We start from the raw sequence: 22,891 nt of genomic DNA on the forward strand, positions 1-22,891 counted from the left end.
GGGGACAGTGTGTGTATGGGGACAGTGTGTATATGGGGACAGTGTGTATATGGGGACAGTGTGTATATGGGGGCAGTGTGTGTATGGGGGCAGTGTTTGTGTGTATGGGGGCAGTGTTTGTGTGTATGGGGGCAGTGTGTGTATGTATGGGGGCAGTGTGTGTGGGGTCAGTGTGTGTATGGGGTCAGTGTGTGTATGGGGTCAGTGTGTGTATGGGGTCAATGTGTGTAGTGTGTGTATGGGGTCAGTGTGTGTATGGGGTCAGTGTGTGTAGTGTGTATGGGGACAGTGTGTATATGGGGACAGTGTGTATATAGGGACAGTGTGTGTATGGGGACAGTGTGTGTATGGGGACAGTGTGTGTATGGGGACAGTGTGTGTATGGGGGCAGTGTTTGTGTGTATGGGGCAGTGTTTGTGTGTATGGGGGCAGTGTTTGTGTGTATGGGGGCAGTGTTTGTGTGTATGGGGGCAGTGTTTGTGTGTATGGGGGCAGTGTTTGTGTGTATGGGGTCAGTGTGTGTATGTATGGGGTCAGTGTGTGTAGTGTGTGTGTATGGGGTCAGTGTGTGTATGGGGTCAGTGTGTGTATGGGGTCAGTGTGTGTGGTGTGTGTATGGGGTCAGTGTGTGTATGGGGTCAGTGTGTGTAGTGTGTGTATGGGGTCAGTGTGTGTATGGGGTCAGTGTGTGTAGTGTGTGTATGGGGTCAGTGTGTGTATGGGGTCAGTGTGTGTAGTGTGTGTATGGGGTCAGTGTTTATATGGGGACAGTGTGTGTATGGGGACAGTGTGTATATGGGGACAGTGTGTATATGGGGACAGTGTGTGTATGGGGACAGTGTGTGTAGTGTGTGTATGGGGACAGTGTGTGTAGTGTGTGTATGGGGTCAGTGTGTGTATGGGGTCAGTGTGTGTATGGGGTCAGTGTGTGTATGGGGTCAGTGTGTGTATGGGGTCAGTGTGTGTAGTGTGTGTATGGGGTCAGTGTGTGTATGGGGTCAGTGTGTGTATGGGGGCAGTGTGTGTATGGGGGCAGTGTATGTTGGGCAGTGTGTATGGGGGCAGTGTATGTGGGGCAGTGTGTATGGGGTCAGTGTGTGTATGGGGGCAGTGTATGTTGGGCAGTGTGTATGGGGGCAGTGTGTATGGGGGAGGGGAGGAGGGAAGGGAGGCTTTTTAATAAAAAAATAAAAAAAAAATGTATTTAATAAAATATATTATGTCCCCCCTCCCTTCTTACCTTTATTGAGGAGGAGGGGGGACATTTCTGGATCCCTGGTGGTCCCAGTGGGGAATCCCTGGTGGTCCAGTGGTTCCAGTGAACTCTAGCCCGCGCTCCAGGGCTAGAGTTCACTCTCGCGAGATTTGGAGCGTTGCCGTGGTAACCGCGGCAACGCTCCAAATCTCGCGAGAGGAGGACCCGGAGGAGCTGCTGGTAACAGCTCCCGGGTCCTCTCTCCCTCCCCTGCCGGTCGGCTGTCAGTAATGTGCCTGCGGACCGGGGAGGGAGATCACTGATCACTGATCTCCCTCCCGGTCTGCAGGCACAATGCAGGGCTGGCACTTGGGCAATGTCAGCCCTGCACTAGCCGGCAGGGGAGAATCTCGGGGGGGGCAATTGCCCCGTTGCCCCCCCCCCCTGGATCCGCCAATGCCTTCCAGGAGCCTCCGGTGTGTGATTAAAGTTCAATTTACAGAGCAGGAGAAAAAAAATTAAGTTAACAAGAAGCAAGTTAACATCTGGCTAAAAATGAAACCATATTTTTTTCATGCAGGCTGTGTGAGTCACAGCCAGGCAGGGCTGGTGCAAGGATGTATGCCTAGAGTTGAAAACCAAATTGCAAAGCAAAAACAGCTGAACTGCGACTGTAGCCAAATTGGAGAATTCTTCTAGATCAGCTATTTTGGCCTAAATTTTGCCATATGGTTTCCAGTTAGGTCTGCCTAATACACACATACTGCTTAATGCGTACATCCATAAACACATACTGCTTAATACCTACATTCATACACACATACTGCCTAATACATGCATCAATACACACACAGTGCCTAATACATGCATCCATAAACACACACTGCTTGATACCTACATTCATACACACATACCGCCTAATACATGCATCCATACACACATACTGCTTAATACCTACATCCATACACACATACTGCCTAATACATGCATCAATACACACACAGTGCCTAATACAGCATCTATACACACATACTACCCAATACATACATCCATAAAAACACATACTGCCTAATACATGCATCCATAAACACGCATACTGCCTAATACATGCATCCATACACACATACTGCCTAATACATGCATCCATACACACATACTGCTTAATACCTACATCCATACACACATACTGCCTAATACATGCATCAATACACACACAGTGCCTAATACAGCATCTATATACACATATTGCCTAACACCTACATCCATACACATACTGCCTAATACATGCATCCATACACACATACTACCTAATACATATATCCATAAACCAAAGAAAAGAAAATGTTACTTGCGCTTTCTCCTTAATCCCTATGTATATTTAGACAAATGGAGGTCATTTAGTTGCTCCAATGGCCATTGGAGGGATGCCCGCCTGCCAACGTCAAGGCAGACCCCCCTAAGTGGGTCCTAACACTGACCCTTCAGCCTGCTTCCTTGAGCTTCTGGCAAAGATATCTCTAATGAGACAGAAAGGGGTATTTTTTATATACACCCCTTTACTTATTAACCCTTAATAGGGAACACATGGGATGGGTAGCAGCATTGTAACCAGGCTGTGTGATACAAAGTAAATACAAATACAAAAAGAGAAGTCCTGCGCTTAAGCAGCAAGGACTACAACACACATCAGCCCCAATATATAGTAAAAACCAAAGAAAAGAAAATGTTACTTGCGCTTTCTCCTTAATCCCTATGTATATTTAGACAAATTAATAAGTTAATAAGTTAATAAGTAAAGGGGTGTAAGTAAAGGGGTGTATATAAAAAAAATACCCCTTTCTGTCTCATTAGAGATATCTTTGCCAGAAGCTCAAGGAAGCAGGCTGAAGGGTCAGTGTTAGGACCCGCTTAGGGGGGTCTGCCTTGACGTTGGCAGGCGGGCATCCCTCCAATGGCCATTGGAGCAACTAAATGACCTCCATTTGTCTAAATATACATAGGGATTAAGGAGAAAGCGCAAGTAACATTTTCTTTTCTTTGGTTTTTACTATATATTGGGGCTGATGTGTGTTGTAGTCCTTGCTGCTTAAGCGCAGGACTTCTCTTTTTGTATTTATTTATCCATAAACACATCAATGCATCAATGCACACACAGTACCTAATAAAGCATCTATACACACATACTACCCAATACATACATCCATAAAAACACATACTGCCTAATACATGCATCCATAAACACGCATACTGCCTAATACATGCATCCATACACACACACTGTCTAATACATGCATCCATAAACACACACAATGTCTAATACATGCATCCATACACACATACTGCTTAATACCTACATCCATATACACACACTGTCTAATACATGCATCCATAAACACACACTGCCTAATACATGCATCCATGCACACATACTGCATAATACCTGCATCCATACACATACACTGCCTAATACATGCATCCATATACAAACTGTTTAATACGTACATCCATACACACATACTGCCTAATACAAACATTGTACATTGAATACATAATTTATCGCTGTGATAAATTATGTATTCAATGCATTTTCGTGAATTTAATTTATAAGACTAGCACAGACAAGCACACGCACTGACAGACACACACACACACACTCACTGTCAGATACAAACACTCACAAACACAGAGAGACACACACACACTCACTCACTGACACACATACACACTCACTGACACACATACTCACTCACTGACAGACACACACACAGACAGACAGAGAGACTCACTGACAGTCAGACACACACACACTCACTGTCAGATACAAACACTCACAAACACAGAGAGACACACACACACTCACTCACTGACACACATACACACTCACTGACACACATACTCACTCACTGACAGACACACACACAGACAGACAGAGAGACTCACTGACAGTCAAACACACACAGACTCAGACAATTTTACCTCCCTGGGGTCCAGTATGGGTCAGCTTCCCAATCCTCCAGCATGCTGTTTAGTGTGCCGGGGCTGGAATACGTCATATTCCGGGTCCCGGCATTACAGAAGGCACATAAGGGAGGAGTGAGAAGCTGCAAGAACAGCCTCCCTCACCAACCGCATGCTTGATTTCATGACCAAAAGAGTTCCACAGAATTAGGCTGTCGGCCAGTCTATCTTCTCATTCAAATAATGTATAAATTGCACGAACGGTCCGGTCGGTCAAATGTGACTTCCACAGAAATTGGGAACCCCTGCTCTGATCTGAGTGATTTTTGGATATGTTGTCCGCCCAGATCAGAGCTATCCAGGGATGTATAATTTATATGTATATGTTTGAGTTTTGGGGTTTTTCTGTACTTTGGTTAAAAATGGGTATTTTCTGCCTGTGGATAATTCCATTAGCTATTCCATTAGCTATCTTAATTATATCACAGGCAGAGGGGAGGGATTGCTGACTGTATGTGGGAGTGTTACAGTAATATTTATTGTTCCCATTGGTTTATGTTCCTTGTGTCTCTGTGTGGCCTCTGGCCTGTAAATCTGTATAAAAGAAATGCAAGTTGCTCAATAAACCAGACCTTCTTACCCTCAACTCGCAGCCTTGTCTCGTGTTGTAAGAACTATAACTGCTATATCACTGCTAGCTCTTGTAAGAGCTCTCTTCAGCTATACTAGTTCTCCAGGATATCGGGTTGGGACCTTGCAGCGCTCTCCATCTATGGGAAGAAGGATGTCCAGACGGTAGATACGATCACTCTATAGGGGTAACCGTCACATTTGGTGGCAGCGGTGGGATGGTCCTTCTACCCCAGGAGGCATGCAGGTCGGATGGAAAGCCGATATGAGCAGCTAAAAAGGACGAACCTGAAGGATCTACTGGAAAGCCGTGGAGGGATTGCCAGCAACCGACCTAAAAGGGAGCTGATTGCGGAGTTACAGCAGCTGGATCGGAACTCTACCAGGGCTGGAGACGAAACAGTCCGTATAGTGAGGAAGCAGTTGGCAGTCTATGGGCCAAACCCCTCGGAGGATCGGATTGCTCAGATTTTTGCCGAGGTAGCAGCGGAAGCTCGAGAAAAGGGGGAATATGAGCTACAAAGGATTATTGCCCAGTGCCCTGCAGAGCCACACACAGTTACCCTTGCTCCTGCCAACACGGAGAAGCGATAGGTACCATTTGCTGCATTTAAACAGTTCCTGGAAGCAGAGGGGGAGATCGACAGCTATTTGGTGGACTTTGAAAAGCAGAGTGCGCTTCACCAGGTACCCACAGAGGAATAGGTCACCATCCTATACGGCAAGCTATCCGGGAAAGCCGCGGAAGCCTTCTGGGCCATCCCAGAGGACGACGTAAAACAATACCACCTTGTCAAAGACACCTTACTTAAACGGTATGCCATAACCCCTAAGGCATACCAGCGGAAATTCTGGGACACCAAGAAGCGAGGATGTGATACCCACATGGAATGGGCTAACACGCTGCGTGCACCGCTACCCATTGGATCGAGTGATGCCAAGCCGTATTTGCCGAGGAGGTGCTGCAGCTGTTTCTCCTAGAGCATTTCTTTAATATTTTACAGCAGGACTTAAGTAACTGGGTACGAGACCGACGTCCCCACACCCTCACGGAAGCGGCCCATCTGGCTGATGAGTATGTGGATGCAAGGCGACTAGATCCTGCGTTATGCCGACCTAACCCTCAAGTGGCTTCCCGGGGCCCCCTTGTGCCCAGACCCTCTCCTTGACCGGAGTTTAGGGCTCCTGTTCCATCCGGCCCCACTCGGCAGTGGCGTACATACCAGGGTCGCAGGGGTCGCGGCTGCGACCGGGCCCGGCCCACCAGGGGGCCCGGCCCACCAGGGGGCCCGGCCGCCCCTGCGACCCGGTTTGTACCCACAGGGCCAGCCTCTTCTGCTGGGGGGCCCAGGAGCCAGCCAACTCCAGGCCCCCCGAGGCTGACCCTGCTGTCACCCGGCTGGCGGGCGCGCGAGGGAGCACTGTCCCCTGGGTGCTCCCTCTTCAGCTCCCTCGCGCACCGCACTGAAGCCGGAGCCGGAAGATGAAGTCATCTTCCGGCTCCGGTATCAGTACGCGGCACGCGAGGGAGCTGAAGAGGGAGCACCCAGGGGACAGTGCTCCCTCGCGCGCCCGCCAGTCGGGTGACCAGAAACACCACTGGACCCCAGGGAATCCCCCCAGCTCTCACACAGGTAAGGAGGCTGGGGGGATTAAATTTAAAAAAAAAACAGAAAAAACGTGTGTGTGTGAGTGTGTGTGTTAGTGAGAGTGGTAGTGAGTGAGTGTGTTAGTGAGAGTGTTAGTGAGAGTGTTAGTGAGTGTGTTAATGTGAGTGTGTTAATGTGAGTGTGTTAATGTGAGTGTGTTAATGTGAGTGTGTTAGTGTTAGTGTGTTAGTGTTAGTGAGTGTGTTAGTGTTAGTGAGTGTGTTAGTGAGTGTGTTAATGTGAGTGTGTTAGTGAGTGTGTTAGTGAGTGAGTGAGTGTGTGTGTTAGTGAGTGTGTTAATGTGAGTGTGTTAGTGTTAGTGAGTGTGTTAGTGTTAGTGAGTGTGTTAGTGAGTGTGTTAATGTGAGTGTGTTAGTGAGTGTGTGGGTGTTAGTGAGTGAGTGAGTGAGTGTGTGTGTTAGTGAGTGTGTTAGTGAGAGTGGTAGTGAGTGAGTGTGTTAGTGAGAGTGTTAGTGAGAGTGTTAGTGAGTGTTAGTGAGTGTGTTAATGTGAGTGTGTTAATGTGAGTGTGTTAGTGTTAGTGAGTGTGTTAGTGAGTGTGTTAGTGTTAGTGAGTGTGTTAGTGAGTGTGTTAGTGTTAGTGAGTGTGTTAGTGAGTGTGTTAATGTGAGTGTGTTAGTGAGTGTGTTAGTGAGTGAGTGTGTGTGTTAGTGAGTGAGTGAGTGAGTGTGTGTGTTAGTGAGTGTGTTAATGTGAGTGTGTTAGTGTTAGTGAGTGTGTTAGTGAGTGTGTTAGTTTGTGTTAGTGTGTGTGTGTGTTAATGTGAGTGTGTTAGTGTTAGTGAGTGTGTTAGTGTTAGTGAGTGTGTTAGTGAGTGTGTTAGTTTGTGTTAGTGTGTGTGTGTGTTAGTGAGAGAGTGTGTTAGTGAGTGTGTTAGTGTTAATGTGAGTGTGTTAGTGTTAGTGAGTGTTTTAGTGTTAGTGAGTGTGTTAATGTGAGTGTGTTGGTGTTAGTGAGTGTGTTAGTGAGTGTGTTAGTGTGTGTTAGTGAGAGAGTGTGTGTTAGTGTGAGAGTGTGAGAGTGTGAGTGTGTTAGTGTGAGTGTGTTAGTGTGAGTGTGTTAGTGAGTGTGTTAGTGTGAGTGAGTGTGTGAGTGTGTTAGTGTTAGTGAGTGTGTTAGTGAGTGTGTTAGTGTTAGTGAGTGTGTTAGTGTGTGTTAGTGAGTGTGTTAGTGTTAGTTTGTGTTAGTTTGTGTGTGTGTTAGTGAGTGAGTGTGTTAGTGAGTGAGTGTGAGAGTGTGAGTGTGTTAGTGTGAGTGTGTTAGTGTGAGTGTGTTAGTGTGAGTGTGTTAGTGTGAGTGTGTTAGTGTGAGTGTGTTAGTGAGTGTGTTAGTGTGAGTGATTGTGTTAGTGAGTGTGTGAGTGATTGTGTTAGTGATTGTGTTAGTGAGTGTGTTAGTGAGTGTGTTAGTGAGTGTGTTAGTGAGTGTGTTAGTGTTAGTGAGTGTGTTAGTGTGTGTTAGTGAGTGTGTTAGTGTGTGTTAGTGAGTGTGTGTGACGAAACCAATCTCGCCACATTGTATTGGAGGAGCCTGGTTGCCCGCCTGCTGCCTTTGGACTATGGCCCTGGGAGATTGGGCCCTTTACAAACAGTATTCGGCCCTAACAGAGTGCATGTCACTCATTCTGGCCCTTTAAATACAGTGGGGCCATTCGGTACTTGCCCTGTGTGAGCAGTGATACCCCCCAGATAGCTATGCCATGGAGCCTATTCATATAATGAAAGACTATGGGAAAGACTTTGGCTCCATGGCAATTAAACTGTATTTGTGTGGTCTGCGTGCCATTCACCTAATAATGTGCACGCAGACCTGAGCTATCTGGGGATATGTTAAATGTCTGTGTTTAATGTATAAAATATGACTTTATGTATTTTAAAGAGTTTTATGTTGTTTTGCAACCATGTGGTTAATGGAGTCTGCCTCTAGTCCTGGATAATTAGATTTCTTCTCCAATTATCTCCAGGGCAGAAGGGAGGAAGCCAGGATGCATTGTGGGGATGTTTTACTTTTACTGTTTGAGCCAGGGGGAATAAAATATACTTTTATTAACTTTTGAACCCCTGGTCTGATTCATGCCATTTTTTAATATGTTGTTCCCCTGAATGGATTGATTGTGGATATGTATTTTTATGTGAATGTGATGTATGGTTTTAAAGTTATGAAAGTTGTGTAAAAGTATATTTTGAACTGTACGCATAATGGGATTAAGTGTCACACTAAGGGGAGGGGATGTGTGGGAGGTAACATCTATGTTATTGGTTATTTTATGCCTCCCCCTGGGTGTGGCCTGTATGTGTACTCCTGTAATAAAAACCAGGCTGGGTGCCCAGCACCTCAGACCACTGCTTGACCTTCAACACGGAGCCTTGTCTCGTTCTTGGGGGGATTCACTGTATGCTGTTGGAGATTTGACTGCTAGGAGTGTAAGCTGATGTCTGCTTTTCCTATTCATCTGCTAGCAGCTATTTGTGAGGTTCCAGCTGGAGTGCTACCTTATTCACCTATATCCAGTTCGTGAGTTCTGATGTTCTGCAGTAGCTGTGCCTTTCTGAGAAAAGGGGATTATCGCCTAAACGGATTTTAACCCCTCATATGCTGAAACGGTCCGTAACAATTGGTGGCAAGCGGCGGGATCGTTCCTACAGCCAGAAGGACAGCTACAGAACACCATTTCTTTGGATTTACAATTTGAGGACAACGCATGTCTGAATACAGCGACCCTGACAGCACCAGGATGGAACCAGCAGTGGAGTACAATAAGGGTGACATGGATGACCGGGATGCAATAAGGAAAGGCATCTGGTACCAGGCCCTGGATAATGTACAATACCAGCGGGGTGAGAGTCTCCCCAGTGAAGAGCAGCGGTTGCAGAAGAAAGTGGCCCTGCGGATGCCCTTCCTGGGAGAGCAGCCCCTGGAGGAATGGGTGAAAGAACTAGAGCACCGGGTATGGCAGGAGCTATGGCTGGAGGATGCCTACCAGGCGCTCTGGTGGTATATGGCACAGTATATACCCTGGACAGCAGAACATGACAAGCCAGAGGGAGAGGAGTTTGATGGTCCTGGCTTGTTATGGGAGTCCTTTGCAGAGCCTGGCTTCGGGAGCCCTGCGCAAACCAGACTGCAGGACATTTTCTATGAGAGGGAGGCTAGGCATGAGTGGGATGACCCCCATGAGGTAGAGCAAGACCTGGCTCACCTAGCAACCCTGGAGTGGGAACTGGAGCAAAACTACCAAGATCTCTTCCACTTCATTGGGAAGGCTCAGCAGGACAGTAAGGTGACAGACCCAGATCCAGACCCCTTCCGCTGGGAAGATATTGTAGAGATTTACTGGGAAGAACCCCAGGTGGCCGGTAGAGATGGGACCGAGGTCTCCCCACCGGTCCTGCAGGGAATTGGGAGCCCAGTCTCCATTCCCCAGCGGCAGGCTGAGTTACAGGGGGCAGAGGTAGTTGGTCCTACCCCCCAGCAGCGGAGTGATATGCCGGGAAGGCAGTGTGAAGTGCAGGGAGAGGAGAGCAGCGTCCTCCCTCCCCAGCGGCAGGCTGAGTTACAGGGGGCAGAGGTAGTTGGTCCTACCCCCCAGCAGCAGAGTGATATGCCGGGAAGGCAGTGTGAAGTGCAGGGAGAGGAGAGCAGCGTCCTCCCTCCCCAGCGGCAGGCTGAGTTACAGGCGTTAGAGGTAGTTGGTCCTACCCCCCAGCAGCAGCGTGATTTTTTGGGAATAGAGAGCACAGTCTCCTTTCCCCAGCGGCAGAGTGTCCAGCAGGGAATAGAGAGCCCAGTCTCCTTTCCCCAGCAGCAGGACACTGTATTGGGAGAAGAGACAGTCGGTCTCCCTCCACAGATGATGGAAGTATGTATGGGAGAGGAGCTTGCTACCACCTCTCCCCAGCGGCGGATCATTGATATGCAGGGAATAGAGAGCCCAGTCTCCTTTCCCCAGCGGCAGAGTGTCCAGCAGGGAATAGAGAGCCCAGTCTCCTTTCCCCAGCAGCAGGACACTGTATTGGGAGGAGAGACAGTCGGTCTCCCTCCACAAAGGTGGAAAGTATGTATGGGAGAGGAGCTTGCTACCACCTCTCCCCAGCGGCGGATCCGTAAGGTGCAGGGAATAGAGAGCCCAGTCTCCTTTCCCCAGCGGCAGAGTGTTCTAGTGGGAGGGGTGCCTGTTACCCCCTCTCCCCAGCGGCAGCTTAATATACCAGGGGGAGACTGTAAACCCCCCACCGGTGCAGATGGGACCGTGGTCTCTGCACTCACCACACAGGGGGTAGGGACGGTCGGTCCTACCCCCACACGACAGAGCTGTGTATCCAAGGGGGAGACAACCGGTCTCCCCACTCAGCAGCAGAGCTATGCAACTAAGGGGGAGACAGTCTGTCTCCAGCAACCAGGCTCCAACCAGACTACTCCGGTGGTAGTGCTGGCACCAGGACAGAGTACCGCTGGTCTCTGCCCACTCAGCAACCCACCAAAGCAGCCTACCAGTCCCCTACACAGCCGTGGTGAGGCACCTGGACATGGACAAACTTCTCCTCTACCCAGGTGTAGTAACTATTTATTGTGGGTGGGCTGTACTGTTTTTTTTTCTTTATGGGTGGGTTGCTGGACTAACAAGGGCACTGACCGGCAGGAGGTCAGGTACCCTGTTAGTCTTTTTGGAAAGGGGGAGAGATGTGACGAAACCAATCTCGCCACATTGTATTGGAGGAGCCTGGTTGCCCGCCTGCTGCCTTTGGACTATGGCCCTGGGAGATTGGGCCCTTTACAAACAGTATTCGGCCCTAACAGAGTGCATGTCACTCATTCTGGCCCTTTAAATACAGTGGGGCCATTCGGTACTTGCCCTGTGTGAGCAGTGATACCCCCCAGATAGCTATGCCATGGAGCCTATTCATATAATGAAAGACTATGGGAAAGACTTTGGCTCCATGGCAATTAAACTGTATTTGTGTGGTCTGCGTGCCATTCACCTAATAATGTGCACGCAGACCTGAGCTATCTGGGGATATGTTAAATGTCTGTGTTTAATGTATAAAATATGACTTTATGTATTTTAAAGAGTTTTATGTTGTTTTGCAACCATGTGGTTAATGGAGTCTGCCTCTAGTCCTGGATAATTAGATTTCTTCTCCAATTATCTCCAGGGCAGAAGGGAGGAAGCCAGGATGCATTGTGGGGATGTTTTACTTTTACTGTTTGAGCCAGGGGGAATAAAATATACTTTTATTAACTTTTGAACCCCTGGTCTGATTCATGCCATTTTTTAATATGTTGTTCCCCTGAATGGATTGATTGTGGATATGTATTTTTATGTGAATGTGATGTATGGTTTTAAAGTTATGAAAGTTGTGTAAAAGTATATTTTGAACTGTACGCATAATGGGATTAAGTGTCACACTAAGGGGAGGGGATGTGTGGGAGGTAACATCTATGTTATTGGTTATTTTATGCCTCCCCCTGGGTGTGGCCTGTATGTGTACTCCTGTAATAAAAACCAGGCTGGGTGCCCAGCACCTCAGACCACTGCTTGACCTTCAACACGGAGCCTTGTCTCGTTCTTGGGGGGATTCACTGTATGCTGTTGGAGATTTGACTGCTAGGAGTGTAAGCTGATGTCTGCTTTTCCTATTCATCTGCTAGCAGCTATTTGTGAGGTTCCAGCTGGAGTGCTACCTTATTCACCTATATCCAGTTCGTGAGTTCTGATGTTCTGCAGTAGCTGTGCCTTTCTGAGAAAAGGGGATTATCGCCTAAACGGATTTTAACCCCTCATATGCTGAAACGGTCCGTAACAGTGTGTTAGTGTTAGTTTGTGTGTGTGTTAGTGAGTGAGTGTGAGTGAGTGAGTGAGTGTGTTAGTGAGTGTGTGTTAGTGAGTGTGTTAGTGAGTGTGTTAGTGAGTGTGTTAGTGTGAGTGATTGTGTTAGTGAGTGTGTTAGTTTTAGAGTGTGTTAGTGTTAGTGTGTGTCTGTTACTGAGTATGTTTGTGTGCGTCTGTCACTGAGTGTGTGTCTGTCAGTTAATGTGTGCGTCTGTTCATGAGAGTGTGTGTGTGTGTGTCTAAAGCACTTACCTTTCTCCAGCGCCGGGCTCCCTTGGCGCTGGGGATCTCTCCGTCCCGATCCGCCTCTCGGCTCCGAATGCACATGCAAACCGTCCATATAGGAAAGCATTACTCAATGCTTTCCTATGGACGTTCAGCGTCTTCTCACTGTGATTTTCACAGTGAGAATCGCAGAAAATCCTCTAGCGGCTGTCAATGAGACAGCCACTAGAGATGGATTAACCCTCAGTGAAACATAGCAGTTTCTCTGAAACTGCTGTTTTCAGCTGCAGGGTTAAAACTAGAGAGACCTGGCACCCAGACCACTTCATTGAGCTGATTTGATCTGGGTGTCTGTAGTGGTCCTTTAAGTGTATGTGTTTATGCATGCACTGGCGTACATACCGCGGTCGCACGGGTCGCAGCCCTGCGACCAGGTGCCCGCCCGCCATGTGTTGCGGCCCCAGCCCGCGCAGAGTAAGCGCGGGGGGGGGGGCCCACAGATCAGTTTTCGCACTGGGGCCCCATGGGTTGTGTGTACGCCACTGCCACTCGGTATGCTGGTCCCTCCAGAAACAGTTCGGAGCATTACAAGGTGAAATGTCACCGATGCAAATAAGGCATTCGCCTGGGGCGCCGGCTTCTGGGGGGCGCCCACCGGGAGGTTTTCTGGTAGGCTGTCCTGCTGCTGCTGTCTGGGGATGCTGTGCTGGGTGAGCGGCTTCTTAGCCACCCCCCAGCGCAGCCATGCAGCTGCTTGCCTGCTCGGGAGAGGGGTATGCTGTAACCCCAGCACCCGAGCAGAGCTCTGTGCTTCCAGCAGGCAGGGGAAGCCGGGACATGACTTAATATCCCAGCTGCCCCCTGCCTGTGAACAACGAAAGCACTCTGAGGGGAACAGGAAGTAGCCTGTGCTCACAGTGCACGGCTCTCCTGCTCCCCCCACCAGGAACAGCACCAGCTACCTGCAGGCTGGACCCCTCTGCTCCATTCACAGCACTTATGAATGATCCATCTGAAGGTAAGTGGAACGGATTATGAGTATGAGTGTATTGGTCTGTGTGTATTGAATTGCTGTGTTTGTGGGTGTAAATAAATTGTGACTATATGTAAAGTGGTATGAGTTTGTGCTTGAGTGACAGTGTGTGTGTGTGATACTGTGTGTGTTAGTGACTGTGTAAATGACACTGTGCATGTCAGTGAGAATGTGTGAGTGACACTGTATGTAAGTGAAGCTGTGTGTATGTGAGTGATAGTGTGTGAGTGTCATTGTGTGTGTGTGTAAGTGAAGCTGTGTGTGTGTCATTGTGTGTGTGTAAGTGAAGCTGTGTGTATGTCAGTGATAGTGTGTGGGTGTCATTGTGTGTGTGTAAGTGAAGCTGTGTGTATGTCAGTGATAGTGTGTGAGTGTCATTGTGTGTGTGTTAGTGACACTGTGTATGTCAGTGAATGTGTAAGTGACATTGTATGTCAGTGAGAGTGTGTGTTAGTGAAAGTGTGTGAGTGACACTGTGTATGTCAGTGTTTGTGTTAGTGAAAGTGTGTAACTGGCACTGTATGTCAGTGAGTGTGTAAGCGACACTGTATGTTAGTGAGAGTGTGTGTGTTAGTGAGAATGTGTATGTGACATTGCATGTCAGTGAAAGTGTTAGTGAAAATGTGTATGTATGTCAGAGTGACCATGTAATTAGATACTTATATATTAAATTATATTTAAAATATATATTAATAGAATTCTATATTAAACCGAAAAAATGTTTGTAGTAACATAAATTAAATCTCAATATTATTACAAATTAAACAGCACCAAATGCATTGAAAAAGAGTGTGTGGATATATTTATTAGGCAGTATGTGTCTATTGATGTATGCATTAGGCAGTACATGTGTATTGATCTATGCATTCGGCAGTATGAGTGTATGAATGTATTCATTAGGCGGTGTGTGAGTATTTATGTAATGTGCATATGGTTGATTGTATGTAATAGGCAGTCTGTGTGGATGGATGTATTAGGCAGTGTGTTTATATGGATGCATATACTGGATAAGTGTTTCTACGCAGTGTGTTCATTGCAATTCAGAATTTAGTGAATAAACATGTGAGAGAATGTAGTTGCCTTTATGAGGGTGCGGCAAAATGGATTGCTGCCTAGGGCGGCAAGAATCCTTGCACCGGCCCTGCCTGGAACAACGCACCACCGGTGCCAACCCCTGCGGCATCCTGTACCCTGGCTGTCCACTGCGTGGACACTGATACTCACCCTAAGGAACATATGGGGGTATTGTACTAGGTCAATCCCATCCAGGCCGATTCCAGGGATAATAGACAGCAGCACCGACAAGAGGTCAAGATTGACGAGCAGGCTGCCCAAGGATTATGGGACACTGGGGCTACTATTACGCTGGATCCGGTGTAGTAAAAGTCGGGATAATGGATAATTTGCCTTCTGGGCAACGATTTGGGCCCCCTAACTTCTGCCTATGTACCCACCTCTACCACAGCTGCTCACCCCGTGACGACCAGGGCACAAGCAAGAACTGAAAGGACCAGTTCACCAGCTCGGGAGACCCAGGTAAGACACCCCCCGACTATGACTAACCCCCAGACCGTGATAGCTTGGGACACCCCTGAGGCGTTTGGGAAGTCGACTAGAGAGGATTCCTCCCTACAAAAATACAGGGAAAAGGCAGAGACAGGGGCTGGGGGATTGGGGAACTACACTCTGGAGATTGCTATAATCACTATACTCCCCTGAGTATAATCACTAGCTCTTCTAAGAGCAGTTCCTGCTACGCTCTCTGGAGGAGGAGAGGTCTACCCACTGGGAGCTGGATCCTGGTTTTGGGTCCAGGGTGGGTGGAGGACAGCGAGACCCCAACCAAGCTGCGGCAGTTTGTGGGGTCTACAGTGCTTACAGTGTCTGGTGGAGTGCTTGGAGCCCTCAGAAAGCACTAGGAGCATCGATTGGCAGAGGTACTCGGTCGGAGTGCCAGGCGGTCCGTCATAGGTATCAAATATTCTGTCCTTTGCCCTTGGGTTTTTACGTCCAATATGAATTATCTTGCAGTTATCCACATTAAATGTCAGCTGCCACAGCTCTAACTATTTTTCTAGTTTACCTAAATCATTTGCCAGTTGGCTTATCCTTGTTACGTATCTTAGTATCATCAGCAAAAAGACATACCTTACCATCAAGACCTACTGCAATATCACTAATAAAAATATAAAAGAAAATGGGTCCAAGTACAGATCCCCAAGGTAACCCACTGGTTACAAGATCATGGTTTGAATATACTCCATTGACTACAACCCTCTGTTGCCTGTCACTCAGCCACTGCATTACCCATTAAACATTATTGGAATCTAAACTTAAAGATTGCAGTTTTTTTATAAGCCTTCTATGTGCAACAGTGTCAAAAACCTTACTAAAATCTAGGTAAGCAACGTCTACTGCACAACCCTGATCTATTATTTTAGGTACTTAATCAAAAAAATCCATAAGATTAGTTTGGCATGATCTCTCTGAAGTAAACCCATGTTGTCTCTGATCTTGAAATCCATGTGATTTTAGATGTTCAACAATCCTATCCTTTAACATGGTTTCCATTACTTTCCCCACTACTGAAGTAAGGCTTACTGGCCTATAGTTGCCCGACTCCTCCCTACTACCTTTTTTGTGAATGGGCACATAATTCGCTAACTTCCAATCTTCTGGGACTACTCCCGTTAACAATGACCAGTTAAATACGTTAATGGTTTTGCTAGTACATCACTAAGCTCTTTAAATAGCTTTGGGTGTATTTCATCAGGCCCCATTGACTTATTTGTCTTTACTTTTGACAGTTGAAACAGAACCTCGTCCGATGTAAACTCACATGTAACAAATTATTAATTTGTCCTTTTTCCTAGCTGAGGTCCCTTTCCTTCATTTTCATCTGTAAATACTGAACACAAATATTCATTGAGGCAGTCAACTAGACCTTTATCCTCTTCTACATACCTTCCTTATTTTGTTTTTAACCCCTTAAGGACCAAACTTCTGGAATAAAAGGGAATCATGACATGTCACACATGTCATGTGTCCTTAAGGGGTTAATCTAACTAATCATTGTTTCACTTTCCTTTTCTCATTTATGTATCTAAAAAATGTTTTGTCCCATCTTTTTACTGACTGCTATTTTCTCTTCTGTGTGTGATTTGGAAGCTCTTATAACTTACTTAGCCTCTTTCTGCCTAATCTTATAGATTTGTGATTAGGTTAAATGGCATGCCTACCCTGATCGAGTCTGAAAGAGAGAGCCAATTTAAATATAATAGTTTTTATTTTTTTTTAATGGCGATGAGTATTGAATTAGCCTTCTCTTCTATCTATCACCCACAAAGTAACATAACTGGGCCAATCAGTCCCTGCATCAGTATTTGGGGTGTTTTGTTTCCCATACTCGTTCAACTGGCTTCCCTGGGATTCTCAGAATAATGAGACATGTGAGACATCTGGCATACCACTTTGTTGTCTTGTATGACTTATATCCCGAGGTCTTTCCTGCACCCTTTTCAGATAAAGAAATATAAACTTTGTAAATAAATAAATATGAATACCGCACTCTATTTAGTGATAAATACATATAACACTTGTTGTTAATGCTGAAATAAATTCATAGTGTTTATTCTAGATAAATTTGTGCAAAGTATAATAGTAATGATGTTCATTTCCTCCTGAATACATCAATTTTATACAAGAAATATATACAATATTTACAGAATCCTCCCATTTATGGGGTAAAGTTCATCTCATGTATATACACTTAGTGAAGATCCTTGTAATCAAAAAAATATGGAAAAAATTGCAAAATTGAAAAAAATCCCATCGAAGGGACCGTCGAAGGGACGTGGATGTCCCGAGCGCGCAGCCCATCCGCATAAAGACTGCCTGAGCGCGATCTGCTGTTCCGACCTACACACCCACTGGGAGCTGATGGTGTGATCAACTATTTGCCATATCAGAAATTACCTTCACCTTCGTCCATATCATCATTGGATTACTACTTTACTCGGACTGTGTATACCAGGAAGAAGACTTCTACATTGGTGAGATCCACCCATATATGGCCACATATAGTGCACTATATTTTGGACTACTAGGACTCTTATATATGGTTTTTCCTCTTTTTTCTTTTTTTCCTTTTTTTCTTTTTTTCTTCTCCCTTTTCCCTGGATTTGGGATTTTTTTCAATTTTGCAATTTTTTCCATATTTTTTTCGATTACAAGGATCTTCACCAAGTGTATATACATGAGATGAACTTTACCCCATAAATGGGAGGATTCTGTAAATATTGTATATATTTCTTTGTATAGAATTGATGTATTCAGGATAAAATGAACATCATTACTATTATACTTTGCACAAATTTATCTAGAATAAACACTATGAATTTATTTCAGCATTAACAACAAGTGTTATATGTATTTATCACTAAATAGAGTGCGGTATTCATATTTATTTATTTATGATTGTGATTTGGAGGTTGTTTTGGGGTTAACCTCGAATACCTGCACCTAGATGTAATTGAGTGCCAGCACACATTGTAATTTTTTTAAATATAAACTTTGGACTGCCATCTAAAAGTCTTGCAGACTACTTGAAGGCAACTGATAAACATCACCATGTGGCTCCAATGTACCAACGTGGAGACAGATGGTAGTGTTCTATTAAAAATATCCATCTCCCGGTCTCGTCCATTAAATTTGTTCCTCGCTTTATTGAGCCAATTAAGCTGATATGCCTTTTAACGCAAATAACTATTAAAATGGTTTGCCAATCTTAAGATACATAATACCTTCCACACTTCTCTCCTGGAACCTTTAATCTGTGAAAGGTGTATTATTCTTTCAGTAGCTCCCTCTCCTGTATTGGTGGATGGGCAGGAGGAACATGAAATGCAATAATTGATTCACGTATCTGTAGAGATAGTCTACAGCATTTAGTCCATTCAAAGGAAACAGACCAGAGGAACATTCATGGATTCCTGGTTTTAATATCCATGTTCAATGTCTAGTCTGGGCTTCTCACGGTACCTGCCTCTGTAGCGCCTCCTGATCCTCAGCATCCCCCGTGCATCAACTTTGACCATGGATCCAGCTCCAATAATGACGCAAATACACTCATTCATATGTCCACTGATACCTTTATAGATGATGGTTCCCTGTGCCATTCTAGCATGCTGATGCACATGGCACCATTCCAGTGTCAATTTCCATGCACATTCTACCGCTGACAGCGGCTAAAAGAGAACACTTTCCATCAATATAAGCCCCCTTCTTCCTTGTTGCTACATCCTTCCGTGGTTTATGTGCCTGAGAATGTGTGATCTGCTGAGCTTGGGTTCCTGGTTTTGACTTCTGGCTTAGCCTGACTACTCTGCTATCCATTATGCCAACTTCGGCTCTGATTCCTTACATTGTTGAAACCCCAGTATTGACCTTTTGACGAAAGCTGGTTCAACCTTTCAGTGCCAGAGAAACTGGTCAATCTTATAAATGTATTTAAAATTTAATAAACAATACCAAGCATGTTTTCATAAAGTAAATAACACTTTTTGAAAAATTTTGAGATGACTGGTTAATTTTAATTATGTTCAAGCCTGAGTCCAATAAAATATACTGTATATACTCGAGTATAAGCCGACCCAAATATAAGCCGAGGCCCCTAATTTTACCCCAAAAAACTGGGAAAACTTATTGACTCGAGTATAAGACTAGGGTGGGAAATGCAGCAGCTACTGGTAAATTTCTAAATAAAATTAGATCCTAAAAAAATTATATTAATTGAATATTTATTTACAGTCGGTGTATATAATGAATGCAGTGTGTGCGTATGAATGCGGTGTGTGCGTATGAGTGCAGTGTGTATGAGTGCAGTGCGTGTATGAGTGCAGTGTGTATGAGTGCAGTGTGTATGAGTGCAGTGCGTGTATGAGTGCAGTGTGTGTATGTATGAGTGCAGTGTGTGTATAAGTGCAGTGTGTGTATGAGTGCAATGTGTGTATGAGTTCAGTGTGTATGAGTGCAGTGTGTGTGTATGAGTGCAGTGTGTGTGTGTATGAGTGCAGTGTGTGTATGAGTGCAGTGTGTGTATGAGTGCAGTGTGTGTATGAATGCAGTGTGTGTATGAATGCAGTGTGTGAGTGCAGTGTGTGTGAGTGCAGTGTGTGTATGAATGCAGTGTGTGTATGAGTGCAGTGTGTGTATGAATGCAGTGTGTGAGTGCAGTGTGTGTGAGTGAGTGCAGTGTGTGTATGAGTGCAGTGTGTGTGTGAGTGCAGTGTGTGTGAGTGCAGTGTGTGTGAGTGCAGTGTGTATATGAATGAAGTGTTTGTGTGATGCAGTGTGTGTGTGATGCAGTGTGTGTTTGTGTATGTGTTGGTGGGAGTGGGCATTTTGATTGTTATATTATTAATTATTTTATTAATTATTATTTTATTTTTTAATATTATTATTTTTTTTATTATTATTTTTTTTTTCGTCCCCCCTCCCTGCTTGCTAGCTTGCCAGGGAGGGGGGCTCTTACTCCCTGGTGGTCCAGTGGCATTGGCAGTTCAGTGGGGGGAAGAGGGGGGCTGTCAGAGCTGTAACTTACCTGTCCTGCAGCTCCTGTCCGCTCCCTTCTCCTCCGCGCCGTCCGGTCAGCTCTTCTGTCAGCTCCCTTACACTGGGAGCTGACCGAGGTGCTGAACGGACGGCGCGGAGGAGAAGGGAGCTGACAGAAGCTGCAGGACAGTTAAGTTACAGCTCTGACAGCCCCCACAGCCCCTGTCTGTATTATGGCAATGCAAATTGCCATAATACAGACTATTGACTCGAGTATAAGCCGAGTTGGGTTTTTCAGCACAAAAAATGTGCTGAAAAACTCGGCTTATACTCGAGTATATACGGTACTTTGTGCATGTACATTGTATAAATGTATTGTGTCAAATATATAAGAATTGTTCATGTTGTGCAGATACTACTTACCATTTGTTGACCCCATTTTGAAGACCCGTATCTTCTTCCTTTATTGAAAGGGTAATTTTAAACGGGTAAGTTTGATTTGAAGCAATTACAAATCACACTGTATGTGCAGGATCTGCAAAGGTGAGAGACATTTTAAATACTTTAGATCTGCACACCTAAATCCACACTCAGAACATGTTATTTGCAATATATTATCCTGCGCTCACTTCCTAGAGAGACTACCTAGAGAGGTACGCATTACTGATGAGGATCAAAAAAGGTTACAATTATTCAGAGTTGCTGTATCTTTCGCGCAGAGGGAGCCCACCATCATTTTGTCAAAATCAATTAAAGCCTCATTACCACTGGATCATATATGCAGGATGAGATCAGTATGCTAAGTAGGTAACTACTCCACAACGAATGGAAAGAGATTTGGCAGGGAGACCAGAGAAGAGCTTTTGTAAAGGAAACACTTCCAAAGTTTGCACTTATACAGATATATATATAAAGGCTAATTGCCTGTAGTTGTGAGAAGGGTTACCCGGCTATAAATACCCGGGCAACACTCTCATCGGGGTCATTGCCTAACGATTCACCAGTCCTGGATTTTTAGTTCCAGTTCCTGGGTACCATGCTTACTTACCTTCCTGGTCCTGTTCCGATGCCTGCTTTTCCGGACTGTCCATTGGCACCTCGTGGCGGATTATTCAGTAGGTCCGGTTACTGGCCGCACGGCCTTCAACACTCTCCTCTCAGCCGGTCCATCGTAAGGGCTCACCCGGTACATTTCTTACAGGGTATAGATGCGTCCCTACTTTAGTCGGCCCCATTTTGGCTGCCAAACACTAGTACTGTACGTCCTATCTTAGTTGCAACCTTCACGGTCATTCTCTCATGTACATCATTCAGCCCTATGTGTATTATTGAATTTGTGTAAATCATGGCATTTGATGTTTTCTATAATTTTAATTATGGTTGGCCCTCTGGTCCCCGGTTTAAGTCATTACATTAACTAATGAGAATTTTATGTTTACATTTGGGCAAATGTTGTTATCCACCAGTTTAAGGGTTGGTACTGGTTTTAGCACATGGTCTGGTTTGTTTAGGTCACGATTATGACGTACAGCTCCATTTAGCTTGTTTATATTATCGTAACCTAACAAAGGTTGGCTATCACATATGTGTGTAATAATAATAAAAAAAGAAAAAGAAAGAAAAATTTTAATAATTTGTTTTATTTATCTCGGTCCTTATTTGTATATTACAGTTCTGCTGACAGCCCTCTTTAAGCCACACTGTTCATTATTTCCTGTACTACGTTCAGCTATACTTCCCCTATCAAGTAGTTTACGGCGCTCATATTAGCTGCACTACTCGTTTCCTATTGCATTCCTGTTCGGTCCTCATTTGGCCTCTCGCATCCATTTTACGTACTACGGACCTCAATCTGGTAGCACTGCATACCTTATAACACCTCATGATTTGTTTAGTATTACATTACACACATAATTCTAGTGCTTTTCAATTTTTGCTTTGTTTCAGCTTATCACCATCTAGTAATCATTATTTCCAGCCACTTGTTGTGTATTTTTTTTAAGGACCACTATAGGCACCCAGACCACTTCAGCTCAATGAAGTGGTCTGGGTGCCAGGTCCCCCTAGTTTTAACCCTGCAGCTGAAAACATAGCAGTTTCAGAGAAACTGTTATGTTTCCCTGAGGGTTAATCCAGCCTGTAGTGGCTGTATCTTATTGACAGCCGCTAGAGGCGCTTCCACGATGGACGTCCATAGGAAAGCATTGAGTAATGCTTTCCTATGGGCGGTTTGAATGCACGTGCAGGGGGTGGAGCAACGTGAAGCTTTCTGGATATACACGTTGGAAACATTATCACCATCTGGTTTAAATGAGAACTCATTATATTGTTTTTTACCTAGAAGATAATAATATCATTGAGCTAGGTTTTACAGAATGCATTAATATAGTACAGTTGGGGCGTGGCCTGGACGCAGAGCCGAGCGGACGCAGGACAAAGCTGCTCCGGCTCTCAACTACGAATCTGCCCGGTTAAAAGCCGAAATAACTCTCAAAACCCGACAAATGGGCCACATACAGACGGCTGCTGAAGAGGGCTACGCATTGGTACCACACAACAGGTACCGACTGCAGAATACCCGGCGAAGCGACCCGAGGCCTTCAAGCATGGCCGGCGGGGAGGAGGCGGCCGCTCCTCCGTCGTCGGCGACGGCTTCCAGACAGAGCCTGAACACACGTTCCCCCCCCTATGGACCGGTGGGGGTTATCCCGGTCCCAGCTCACCACTACTTGCTGCCAAACGACGACGGGGCAACCCGAAAACGACAGCCACGCTATGCAACTGCTGCCAAGATGGCG

General features: G+C 45.6%; 1 protein-coding gene across 1 annotated transcript in view; it reads right to left on the reverse strand.

Moving 5' to 3' along the window:
• LOC134566054 (uncharacterized) overlaps positions 1–22,891 on the reverse strand; it is a 449,970-nt gene that overhangs the window by 404,250 nt on the left and 22,829 nt on the right. The window contains exon 2 of the mRNA XM_063425766.1: positions 20,517–20,628. Coding sequence (XP_063281836.1) covers positions 20,517–20,532 — 16 coding nt within the window. The 5' untranslated portion in view covers positions 20,533–20,628. The remainder of the gene's footprint in view (positions 1–20,516; positions 20,629–22,891) is intronic.

Source organism: Pelobates fuscus, chromosome 6 (assembly GCF_036172605.1).
Source record: "Pelobates fuscus isolate aPelFus1 chromosome 6, aPelFus1.pri, whole genome shotgun sequence".
NCBI lineage: Eukaryota > Metazoa > Chordata > Amphibia > Anura > Pelobatidae > Pelobates > Pelobates fuscus.